The 12,955-nt window shown below is 40.1% G+C and overlaps 1 protein-coding gene across 1 annotated transcript in view; it reads left to right on the top strand.

Annotated features, from left to right (window-relative positions):
• TIPARP (TCDD inducible poly(ADP-ribose) polymerase) overlaps positions 1-12,955 on the top strand; it is a 30,482-nt gene continuing 17,527 nt past the window's right edge. The window contains exons 1-2 of the mRNA XM_003991970.6: positions 1-227; positions 3,505-4,462. Coding sequence (XP_003992019.1) covers positions 3,546-4,462 — 917 coding nt within the window. The 5' untranslated portion in view covers positions 1-227; positions 3,505-3,545. The remainder of the gene's footprint in view (positions 228-3,504; positions 4,463-12,955) is intronic.

The raw sequence follows: 12,955 nt of genomic DNA, 5'->3' as shown, positions 1-12,955 counted from the left end.
GCAGAGCTCGGGGTGACAGGCGAGCGAGCTGGATCGGGAGTGCGGTTGCGGCTTTCTGCACTCCCGGTGGCGGAATGGCCAGTGCGCTGCTTGTCGCGTCTCCGGCCTGCGACCCTTAGACGCCTAAGCCTGCCCTGCGCGCCGATCCTCCCGCGCGGACGCTGCCGGCGAGCCGGCGGTGAGGCGACTCGGCTGCTGCGGTCCGTTCTCTCAGGCAGCGCGATCAGGTAAAGGGCTCCGGGTGGGCTCTGAGGAGCCGACGAGAAACCTTAGCTGGGATGGTGGGCGAGGACGGGGGTCTCCGGCTTCGCAGCCTCTCACGGATCTAGGGGTGATTGATGTTTAGACTGTGCCTTTTTCTACCAAATTCACTCGGATCCCGTCAGTACCGGCATGGGATTGGTGTACACTTCTTAATCACTTACGGCCTCGGGCAGGTGTATAAATCTGAGGAAGACACTGAAGGGTTTAGTCAGGGTCGCCGGCGTCTCCCCAGTCCCACTTGGTCTGGGTGGGCGCGGGGGCACGTCTATGCGGCCTCCCCCGCCGGGCGGACCCCGAGCGCTCTGAGGCGAAGTGAGGAGAAGCACTTCGCAGATTGAGGGGCAGGGCACGGCAGCTGCGGGGAGCCTTTCGGCAGACCCGCGTTCCGGCGGCAGCCCAGAAGTTTGCAGGCTGTTTTCAGATCAACTTTGAAGGCGCAGGAGTCCTCGCCTTCCTCCCCGCCACCTCGAGTAGCGCCGACCGCCTTCCCCCCGCGCTTCTCGGCTCATTTCTGCGAGCCTCCGAGACTCGCAGGACGATCCTCGCAGGAAGGTCGCTTGAGGAGGCGAGCAAGCAATTAAGTGTGGACGGCGCCCTGGGGGGGGCTTCTGGGATGGGGGGAAGCCTGGGCGGGGGTCGCTGGTTGGGACGAGGCTGCGGGGAGGTTTGGGGGGCGCTCCGGAGCCTGCCGCGGGGAAGGCGAGGGTGCGATGCTCCGGAACGCCGGGAATTGGCCGAGCCGGGCGGCGCCTCGGTCGCGCTGCGCGGAGTTGGCGCGGCCCCGGGGGCGGAGCTGCGGAAACCGCCGCGGCCGGCAGGAGGCGTCTCTCGGACCCGGGCTCGGCGTCCGGGTGTCGCGCAGGGGCTGCGCGGGGGAAGAGTCCTGAGTTTGCAGCGGGCTGTTTCGGTGCACTGCGCCGGGGGCCGGGAGTGAGATCACGAGGTGAGGGGTGGAGCGGTAGGTCGCCTGCAGCGGGGGGACCGGAGGAAGTGTCCTTCCAATCTTTATTTTTCTGTTATGCAAACTAATTGAGGAACTGGGTTCTAGTGACTTCCCCACTCCAGCCACTTCAGTTCTCCGCCTCTTCCTCAGTTTTATTTCCCAGTTTGACGGAGGGCAATAACAGGAAAAGTTACCGTGTGTGTGTGTGTACACCTCTATAAATAAAATTGGTTCAGTGTCTGTTTTGCCTTGGGTGGATGTGGTAGGAGTGGCGCGTGTGTGTGTGTGTGTGTGTGTGTGTGTGTGTGCGTGCATGCGCGCGCGCGTGTCTGTGTGCGCGCGCGCACGCACGCGAGGGGAAGGCACAGGCGGGTTTAGTGGGGTGGAGAGGGAATACCACAATCTGTGCCAATTGTGCCTTGAGGCAAGAGCGCCGAGTGATGAATAATAACGCCTGGCTTGGCGGCTTTCCAGTTGATTTATGTCTTATGTCAAGTCCCTCCTTCCCTAACAATGCCAGCTCACACCGAACTCTTTTTCTGCCTTTTCCTTTTGTACTTACCGTGTGCCCTAACACCTGGCTGTATACAGTTGAACGCTAAAAAACAAGTTGGAACTTTCCGGGTCCACCTGTATGTGGATTTTGTGTACTACTGTAAATGTGTTTTCTCTTCTTTGTGATTTTCTCAGCCTTTCCTGTAGCTTACTTTGTTGTGAGAATACAGTACAATAACACATGTAACACAAAATTTGTGTTAATCGGCTGTTTATTATTGGTTAACGGTAGGCTGCTAGTAGTTAAGTTCGGGACTCAGAAAGTTATGGATGGATTTTTCCAGGGGTGGGTTCCATGAACCGCCTCTTCCTCCCTCCCGCCTTGTTCAAGGGTTAGCTGTACTGTGCTTTCTTTGAGTTTGATCATTATGAACTTTTTATACATAGATTTATGAATGTTTCCAGTTAGATCTTTAATATTCATTTTTCTGGGGCTTCAGTTTTATAGTTTTGTTATTGTTGACCTATAAAGGCTAACAGAACTAGATTTCTAACAGGTGCTTTTTCTTCAGTTATTCAGTTAAAAAATATTATGGAGCACCTGTGTCCATTGTGCTAGGCATAGTACTGGTCACCTGGGATGAGTATTTGATGAAGCCACGGACCCTTGCATCAATGATCTCTTTTTCTTTTAGTCTGTTGGCCGAGAGAGAGAGAGAGAGAGAGAGAGAGAGAGAGAGAGAGATTAATTGCTTATCACCAGTTCTTTTCCACCTCCTACAGTGCTAAGGAGGAGACGATGCTATTTGTCATTTTACAGAGTTTGCTTTGCTTTTGACTTTAAGTTCTAGTTTTTTTCAAGGGGTCTGATTCTTTGAAGAGAGCACCTTTTTGGTTTGAGTAGCTCATTAGGAAGCTGACATTTGGTGTGTGTGTTTTATATTCTTGCATTATTTTTCTATAATATGGCTTCATTTGCTTTAATAGATAAAGTCATGTATGTGTCATTTCTGAAGACAAGGACAAGGAGGCCCTTTTGCAATTAAGAAGTTGTGTTTGGTCTCTAAAACAGCCTATAGTGGTTGCTGCTGATGTAGCTTCTGTTGCTAAACAAGCAACTGGCATTCCTTCTCCAATAGTGGTAATGTTTTGGGAATTGTAAAAGTAGACCCTTAACATCCTTCAGGAATATATTTGAACTTAGAAGTGCTTCAACATGCTCCTGGCTTTCTCCCACATAACATTTCCATTGACAGCCCCTGTTTCCTGGGTAGATTCTCATGCTTTAAATTCACTCACTATTTAACTTTGAAGTTAATCTTTAATTTGGTGAACTTTTTTTTTTTTTTTTTTTTACAAAGAAACCGTTTTGTCACCTCGTGAGATAGGTGATAAACAACTGTGAAGAGAACCACAAACCAGAGAAGTTGTGGTTTCCCTGCTGTCATCAGTTAGCCACACTTATTTCTACATCTCACCCCCCAACCCCACCCTAGACTTACAGTAAAAACTGATACTCCAGCAGAATTACCAATCATATATTGTCCACAAATAAATGTCAAGAGTCTATTAGAAGATACTATCTCTTTACCTTTACCTGCTATGGGCTTTTGAATAGCCTTGGCTGCTTTGAAACCTTAATTTCTCATTAAAATTTAAAATTGACCCATAAAGATGAAATATGGTATAAGAGGAGTGACTTCAGGGACTTAGTCACAGATTAAAACAAAACATTTTGATGAATGAATGGGATCCAGTTGTTGTCAGCTTGCAAATGATCATCTTCTTTCCTTTCCTGGTAGGATTTTTAGACTCTGAGGAGCAATTGGAGCTCATCCACACCATGGAAATGGAAACCACCGAACCTGAGCCAGACTGTGTAGTGCAGCCTCCCTCTCCTCCTGATGACTTTTCATGCCAAATGAGACTCTCTGAGAAGATCACTCCATTGAAGACTTGTTTTAAGAAAAAGGAACAGAAGAGATTGGGAACCGGAACCCTGAGGTCTTTGAGGCCAATTTTAAATACTTTGCTAGAATCTGGCTCACTTGATGGCGTTTTTAGATCTAGAAACCAGAGTGCAGATGAGAGCAGCTTACATGAACCTATTGTGAAAAAACCCCTGGAAATCAATCCATCATGTCCACCAGCGGAAAACAGTATGTCTGTCCTGATTCCTGATGGGACAAATGTTGGGGGCCAAATACCAGAAGCTCATCCTTCCACTGATACTCCAGAACAAGTGGTTCCAATCCAGGATCACAGCTTTCCACCGGAAGCTATCAGTGGGACGGTGGCAGATTCTACAGCAGGGCACTTCCAGACTGACCTTTTGCACCCCGTTTCAAGTGATGTTCCTACTAGTCCTGACTGCATAGACAAAGTCATGGATTACATTCCAGGGGTTTTCCAAGACAACAATTTTACAATCCAGTACATTTTGGACACCAGTGATAAGTTGAGTACCGAGCTTTTTCAGGACAAAAGTGAAGAGGCTTCCCTTGACCTTGTGTTTGAGCTGGTGAACCAGCTACAGTACCACACTCACCAAGAGAATGGAATTGAAATTTGCATGGACTTTTTGCAAGGCACTTGTATTTATGGCAGGGATTGTTTGAAGCACCACACGGTCTTGCCATATCATTGGCAGATCAAGAGGACAACTACTCAAAAGTGGCAGAGTGTATCCACTGATTCCCAGGAGCACTTGGAAAGATTTTACTGTAACCCAGAGAATGATAGAATGAGAATGAAGTATGGGTATGTATTTATAACTACTTTAAAACTATTGTTAAATCCTATAGAGAAGGTCAAGAGGCTAAATGCTTATTAGTAGGGTAGTTTCTTTCAGTAGTAACCTAACAGGTTTTATTCTTTTCTTTACTGTTACTCTTTCAGCTGTATGCTAACCTGGTTTTTCATGTTGGTTTAATGCAGAGTATTCACCTAACCAGATTATGAAGTTTTATGATTTGAACAATCCATATGTCACTCTGTACAGTATGTGTGTGCCAGAGAAGTTGCATATACATTGAATGTTGTGAATCAGATACTGTTTTAATCACACAAAAGAGCTTGCTTTTGAAAGAAAATCCAAGGTTAATCTTACTGTAGCACAAATAATGAATACCAAATTTATCTAATTTTAAAGTTTTGCATGTTGAGTAGCTGCTAGTTTTTTAAAGGAAAATAGTATCATTTGGAGATATCTGTGTCCCTCTTTCCATTTTGAATGATATGGTTTTTCTGTGAGCTTCTTCCCAAACTTCTGAATCATGCCCAAACATTAATTTTTTTTTTTCTTTTTTAAGTTTCCTTAAGTCTTTCTACCTTTAAGTTTATTATTCTGTTTACCTTGTAGAGAAAATTGTTCTACAATTCAGGCTGTTTTCTTAGACCTGAGCAGTGAGTTGAAGGGAAATTTTATGTTAACAGATATGTTGATTTACAGGGAAATTTTATGTTAATAGATATGTTGATTTACCATTTACATAAAAAACAGTTATCCTCAAGTTTTTGTATGCAAGACATGTATGTAAATAATTCAGTTCTTTTAGTGCAAATTCAGGTAGGGAACTGAAATTTCCACATCTGAATTCTTACTTAATTGAATATAAATTGAAAGAAATGGTAGTTGCCATGTGTGAAGTTGCTAGTGTAAAAATGGCTGTGTAGTAAGCATTAATCTTTACATTTCAAATTTGTTTCTCCTGTAGTATAGGAGTTAAAGTATATGATGTTACTAGCTATTTGTCTATGACCAAGAGAAAGGATTAAAATTCTATGAGGGGAGAAGAACACATCTGTCCATGCTACCTGACTTGGGAGACAATGAGGGCAACCTGACAGCTTCACAGATAATGAATGGCCTGATACAGTACTGAGAGGCATGACCCATAGAAAGGAAAAATATGCTGAGAATCCTAACCCACAAGTCTGAGAGAAAACTTTCTTAAGAGTCATCTTTTTTCACAGATAAGTTGGGTTACACTAACCCAAGTGTCTGGAGAGCCAGCAATCAAATGGTGTCAGTAAACGTTTCCAAGTTGTCTAATTTTGTTAGTCTTGATGTTAACCTTCTGTGTTCTAACATAGTGCCAGGGCATTGTTGGTATTGTAGAAACCAGGTTTTTGGTTTTGTTTTTTAATTTGTTCCCTTTTAGTATTAGGTAAGTGGTTTTCTTTTGATATTGCATTATGTAAGTTGTATAGTACACAGATCTGTGTGTCTTTTTAGCAACTTAATTATCATGAGACTAGAACTTTGCATCATTTGTTTCAAAAGGGATGCATGGGATAAAATGAGAAACAATATAAGACCCAAGTTTAAGGCATTGTTATATAGAAGCCCTTTGGGATAAAAGTAAGATAATACTAAGAATGTAGCTTTCCTGATCAGGAAAATCAAGATGTTATCAAGGCAATACATTTATTAATACTAGGTTTTCAAGATTCTATCTTGCTTGGGTAGCAAAATTCTTAGATCCTGCAATAAAGCTAAGTACATTTAACTTTCTTCTTCTTTTTTTTTTTTTTTTAAGCCAGCATTGGAAGAGAGAAAAATGTTTTCTATTTTATCTTAAAAATCTTTTTTTAATAAGGTATGGTCCAAAATCTCTGTTGCCCATGAGCTAGCAATTCTAATTGGTATGTCAAGGGTAATTAATTTTACATATTCTCAAAGCCACTGTAATCCTTCCATCTCCAGATTGCAAAAGTGCAGAACAGTGGCCTCCCACTTCACTCTTATGAAGCAAATTTCCAGTCTGCTGAGTACTTCAGCATCTTGGTACATTAAGTTTCTATCTGTTTGAATTGGTCAGGAAGAAACTAGCAGGACTATTGTCCAACGCATTACATTCTGTTACCATGAGCAAAGCAAGACAGGTATTTTGATCTCAGAAAATCCAAGAACTCTCTTAGATCAGGTATTTTATTCTCTGGTAAAATTACTTGGCCGAAAAATTAGATAAAGCTATAGGCCTCTAGGCATACAGTGTTGGATAATTTACAAAGTAGTTGCAGTGAGTGCTTGATTTCCAAATCTGTTTTAATGAAGTAAACTAATATTTATTTGACACTTAAGAGCAAAAGTGTCAGTGAATTATTGTAATTACTAATTCTGCTGCTACATTGTTAATGGTAGTAAGTGGTCCTGCTCTGATAAAAATAGCAAAAAAGTATTAACAGTTAATTACTAGTAAAGTGAAGTTCTCCATAGACAACAGTAAGAAATATAAGATTGTAGATAGCTAAGTGTCAAAAATTAGGCTTTTGGGAAGTTGACCTGTGGTCATTGCAACCTGGTTTTCCTTGTATTCCGAAGCGATGTTGTGTTTCCTGGCAACAAGATGCAGATAACGGCATGTTGAGCCTTGCTGAGAGATTCACAAACAAGCTGGAGCAGCCCAGGTTCACATGGTTACCACATTATTTGGCTAAAGCTATTAATCTCTGTGGTCAGGCCTGTAAAGCTGGTCTATCTGTACAGATTGCACATAACCAGGAAGTGTGTGTTCAGCTGTGTATATGTCCAAGTCTGGCCTAGCAGTCTTCGGATGCAGAAAAAATGAATGGCAGTTGTTTTTCCCACTTATTTTCAGCAGTTTATACGACTTGGTAGATCATTATTATATGCTATATCCGTGAGATACTTCATTGTATGTATGGAACTTGGGAAGAGTTCATAGTTCTGGGTCTCTAGCAGAGACAAAAGTTTGTAGTCTCAAAACTGCAGATGAAATTCTTTGTTTTGCAAATGGATTGGATTTAACATCTAATTTAATCCAAATTAGATGTACAGTATTTATTTTATTCTCAAGAATGAAATTGGAAAGGAAGTTGAGCCAGATAAGTTCACAGGTCTCTTCCAACTCTTTAGTCAAGATGTCTAGATGCTAAAAATGTTTTAAAAAGAGGATTTCAATAGTAAATGCTTACTTGGTTTATTATAGTGAAATTATTTTAATTATTCTTTTCGAGTTTTGTCTTTATCCCAAATTATGATACAATCCCACTTCGCTTTTTCACTCTGCTTTTATATGTCTCTAGATGTTTATTGCTGACATCAACTGAAAGTGGTTGTATGTATGAACTCCCCATATTTAGATGCCAAGGCTTCTTTTGTACACGGGATGGGCTTTGGAGAATTTCCAGATTCCAAATACACAGTTAAGAAAACAACATTGAATGTTGTGTTTTAGATTAAGAAAACATAGTCTCTGACAGCTTAGGCACTCATCCTTAGTAGAAAATGATACTAAATGGCAGGACTAAGCAATTTTGAAAGAGCTTTACAAACTGTGTGGAATACTGTTGTGGATAATTGAAATTGTGGAGGATGTGCAAATCTCCCTTTAGCAACTGAGATCACCATTGTTTTTCATTTTACATTCATTTTAAAGTGTGCCAGAATACAGAATAGTCTTCCAGTTATTATCACCCATAAAGAAAAGGCACTCTGCAGAATATATTTTGGAGGTAATCTGTACATGAAAATATGACCAGTGATTATTTCGAATTCTGAATTTCCTGAAAGGGGGAGGGTGAAGAAGAAAATTGCAAACTCTGACTCCATGGTTAATTTTTCTCAGAGGCCAATGTTGTTTTCTCCTCTTTTGGAATTAAGGCTTATTGATACGAGAGGGAGTTTTACTAGTTATGGTTTAAGCATAGAGTGTTGTTATAGCCTTAGTTTTGAGTGATTGTGATTGCTCTTAGGAGTTTTTTGTGTTTTTCTTTAATCTGGCCAAGGGACAATACCATTAGGTGATTTGCCAGGAACTCTGTGAAAGAAGACAGAGAGGACTGCATATTAATGATAATAGAGAGCATATGCTCCTATTTTTTATTTGACTTGAAGAGTGCATTATCTAAAGTAGAGCAAGCTCCTGACTGAACTATACTAGAATAGTTAATTTAGCCAAGTTAGCTCTGGCCTGCACAGCTGTGATGATATAGGAACTAACTCATTATGTGTTATTGATAACACTGGAGAGAGGAGAACAGCTGAAACTTACTGTGCCTTGTGACTTTTTGGTATTTCTTGAATATACACAGCTGGATGAGTTTGAATTTATTTTAAAAATTCCTGCCTAAGAGAAAGAGAGAGCTCCATAAGCAAGAACTGTGTTTGAAGTGACTTTCAAAATGTGTGCCTTCTGCTTTAGGATAAAGCAATCCAATGAATTATTTTTTGTACCTCTTTATGCTCTATTTACATATGAAATAAAACTAATTGGCTTCTGTCTATACTAATCCAGAGGAGTTACTGGGTCTGTGTAGAGCTATCATGGGAATCAATAGCAATCATCCATTTATTTCCTTTCTGTTTTTTTGTCAATAAGCAGATTAGACTTTTTGAAGCAGCTGTCACCTGGCTGCAGGTTGGGGTCAGTCTGTTCCTGAAGTATTTATGGTAATGAAAATGAACCTTGCTAAAGCCAAAGATGTATAACTTTTAAATCAGACAGTTGAAGAAAATAGCTTATAAGGTTATCTGGCATGATATAGTATGCATTTTCTTGCATTGACTCTAAAGCTTTTATTTTTTATTATAAATAAGTGGGAAAAAATAATGGTCCATTCAACATTTAAGACTTCATTCTGCATATGTGGACATGAAAAAGCTGCAATCTGATGAAGTCTGCTATGTTCCTGTATCTCTTTCTTACTTTTACACTAGGATTTCTGGATTCTGGATTTGCATTCTACTTTGAAGCGAGTAAATTCATAAATTTTGTCTGTGCATCTCTGATCTAAGTGATCCTTAGTTTTATATTAGGCTTGGGGGCTCTTTCTAAAGGGTGAAACAGTATGGAGCCCGTACAAAACTTGGCTACTCAAGAGATGCTACTAAAATCCAGCCATTTGAGATTATGACTGTTTTCCTATGACCTCTTTTCTTATCCTTTGATTTGAGACCACCAGATTCCGCATCCTTTATCTGATTGTAATAATTTTGATCACACTTAAGTTTGTACCTGATGTCCTCTTAATCTAGATCGGCAACCCTTAATAATTACTGGTGTCCTGTTTGAGAGTTGCACTTGCCTTTTTTGTGGAAGGAAAACTTAAGTACATGTGTATATTTTTACAAAGGAAAAAACATACTTGGAGCTATAAGATGATTTTTGATTATTCTGGCACAACTTTATAAGGCTGGTTCTGGTAATTGGATACTGTTAAGTTTTGCAAGAAATTCCCTTCATAGGGCGCCTGGGTGGCGCAGTCGGTTAAGCGTCCGACTTCAGCCAGGTCACGATCTCACGGTCCGTGAGTTCGAGCCCCGCGTCGGGCTCTGGGCTGATGGCTCGGAGCCTGGAGCCTGTTTCCGATTCTGTGTCTCCCTCACTCTCTGCCCCTCCCCCGTTCATGCTCTGTCTCTCTCTGTCCCAAAAATAAATAAACGTTGAAAAAAAAAATAAAAAAAAAATTCCCTTAATAAAAGCAGCTGGATTTCTCTTTTAAAATATATCTGGGAGTTTTAAACTAAAGTGAAGTGAACATGAGTGATTTTGTATCTTTGGAAGACACAAGAGTGCTGAGGGTTGAGCCATGTTCTGTTTCATTCTGGGTTTGAAATTTTTAGGTAATAGCTTAAGATCTTGGGTTGAACTGAACTTTGTGACACCATAAACACAAACTGTATAAAGGAATAAAATACTTATGTTCTAAAGTTCACCATTTCTAGGAGCAAACAAGTACCTTTTAGGTATGAGGAACTTTTTTAACAAAACCAGATGTATTATATTTATAGGTTATCTATGGTATTGCTTTCTAGAGTCTAGGAATTATTATGCACAGACTTGCCTCTATTTAAAATCCCTGTAAGTTAAAAAAAAAAAATTAAGAAAAAAAAGGGGTCACCTGGGTGGCTCAGTCTGTTAAGCCACTGACTGCTGTTGACTTAGGCTCAGGTCATGATCTCACAGTTCATGAGTTCGAGCCTCGCTCGCATTGGGCTCTGTGATGACAGCTCAGAGCCTGGAGCCTGCTTTGGGTTCTGTGTGTCCCTTTCTCTCTCTCTGCTACTCCCCTGCTTGTCCTCTGTCTCTCTCTTTCTCTGTCTCGCTCTCAAAATTAAACATTAAAAAAATATCCCTGTAAGTGTTAAACCTAATCCAGCCCAGTCCCTGATACATGAACTAAAAGCCTTGAAATTCTAATATAAATTCCTTGTTAATAGGGGAATTTAAAATGGCAATGGGTAAGTTCTGAAATACATCCTGAAGTCTGGCAGGGGGAAAAAAAAGGATTTTATGTAAAATAAATTCCATTCAGCTTGGTAGTTTATAAATAAGGTTTATATTTGATTTGTGCAGAATTACAATATAGCAGTCTTGTGCTAACTATAACCAATTCTGTGATCACTAAATTAAATTTTAGAAGTTGATGATATTAACACTTTTGATTGTGAAACTTAAAATTTTCCTTGCTGACCTAACCTATTGCTGACCTAACCTGTTGCTAAGACAAGCGTAGAAGGGAGTTAACTAAGCATTCCTATTTGCTGTGTCCACACAACGAAATGTGTCTGTCTCCTTGATCTTTCTCTCTCCTATGTGCTGTTTACTTACTGGCAACACCCACTTGGCCAGTAAAGAACCTTTGCATGGTCATCACGATGAAAGGGTAAGCTCTTATGACAGTGAGAATGCTAATGACTGTTCCCTTTCACATTCTACAGAAACCAGTGATTTGCCAGTATGTGTGCCACAAAATGTGTCAGGAGTGTATTAGAATCTCCCATGACTAAGTTATTTGAGAAAGAGTTCAGGAAATTTGTATTCTTTATGCAAATGGATGTCCTTTATTTGGGCACTATTGCTTCTGGGCAAAAGGAAGGGTTTGTGAATAGTCTTACTTGAACATAGCACTTCTCTTATGACTGGAAAATATGTTTGGGCCATACTTACAGGAATTTCTCTTTGTTACGTTACCTTCTTTCCTTTTGGGATTAAGAGATTTTTAAACTGCCTCTTCTCATTTGACATATAGCCATAGAGTTTAGGTGACCTTCTTTGCTTGAAATTTTTACCAGCACTGAATAGTCAGGGCAAGAACGGCAGCGGTAGGGGCCCAAGGGTGATTTTGCTTGTAGTAGTGTGTGTGCTTTCAGAATCTTGCCTGCACCCTGTGATCTTCACAGCTCCTGCAGCTGATCAGGGCGTGGAGAGGGCAAATGGTACAAAATACTCTAAATATTTCCTGTTGCGGTTGGTTTTTGGTTTCTGACTGTCACCTGGCTTCGCTCTTTCACTTCCAGGCATTGAGAGAATAAAAATAAATGCAGCAGAAATACTAGATTTGCTTTCTGAGGTAATAAAAGAAAGACCTCCTTGAATGGGGGTAGAATATGTGAAACAGAAGGAACTTTGTTTGCTTACTTTCTGATGTTTCGATTGTCCAAATGCTGCCACACATCAGAAAATAATTTAGGCTGTCTATTGATAAAATTGAATCTATCAGAGAAGCTTGGTTTTGTAGAATCCCTCTCCCCTCGAAAAAGTTACTGATTAAAGATCCTTTTGAAAGGTTTTGTGATCATAGTTTATGAAACTTAGATAATTAAAAAAGTATCTCTTAATATGTTTTCTGTAGGGAGTGTTTTGTTTTCCCCCCTTTGAGAAATTTGCTTTAAAAAACTCAGGAAGTGATGAATTCTCTATATGGTTAGTTTGCATACATTCAAATCTCTAGTCTTGAGACCTCTCATAATAAGCCATCAAAGTGTATATTTTTAATTTGCTCATTTATCAGTTAATCTGCACTAACCAGGCAAAAAGACAAGGCTAAATTGAGAAAATTCTGAATAAAAACCTTTTTTAAAGGAATTTGTAATTTTAAAAGTCAATCTATAAATTAAGCTAATAGATTGTATCTTACTGGTGGTTATTAGAGGATATATTTTATAATTTTTATAATTATTTCATTTACGTGTAAATGAGTTCTGAATTGTTTGAGGTTATTTGAAAGTAATTTTTAAAGCAATTTTAGCACTTACATACAGTTGATTTTGTAATTAAGTAGAAAAGTTATATAAACAAATATATTTCAGCCCTCTTTCAATGCTGTCAAATTCTATATCCATAAAATTAATCAGTATTGTGCCTTGAGTACATGGCAAACAATTTTTATTGTCTACTTTGAGATAAGATAGAAACTTCACAGTTTTAAAAATATTTCACTTAACAAATGGGATATTTACTCCTCTTCATTAAAAGCCGTAACTTCATAATTTAAGGCAGTATA

Source organism: Felis catus, chromosome C2 (genome assembly GCF_018350175.1).
Source record: "Felis catus isolate Fca126 chromosome C2, F.catus_Fca126_mat1.0, whole genome shotgun sequence".
Taxonomy (NCBI): domain Eukaryota; kingdom Metazoa; phylum Chordata; class Mammalia; order Carnivora; family Felidae; genus Felis; species Felis catus.
This window is presented reverse-complemented; position numbering and strand designations above follow the sequence as displayed.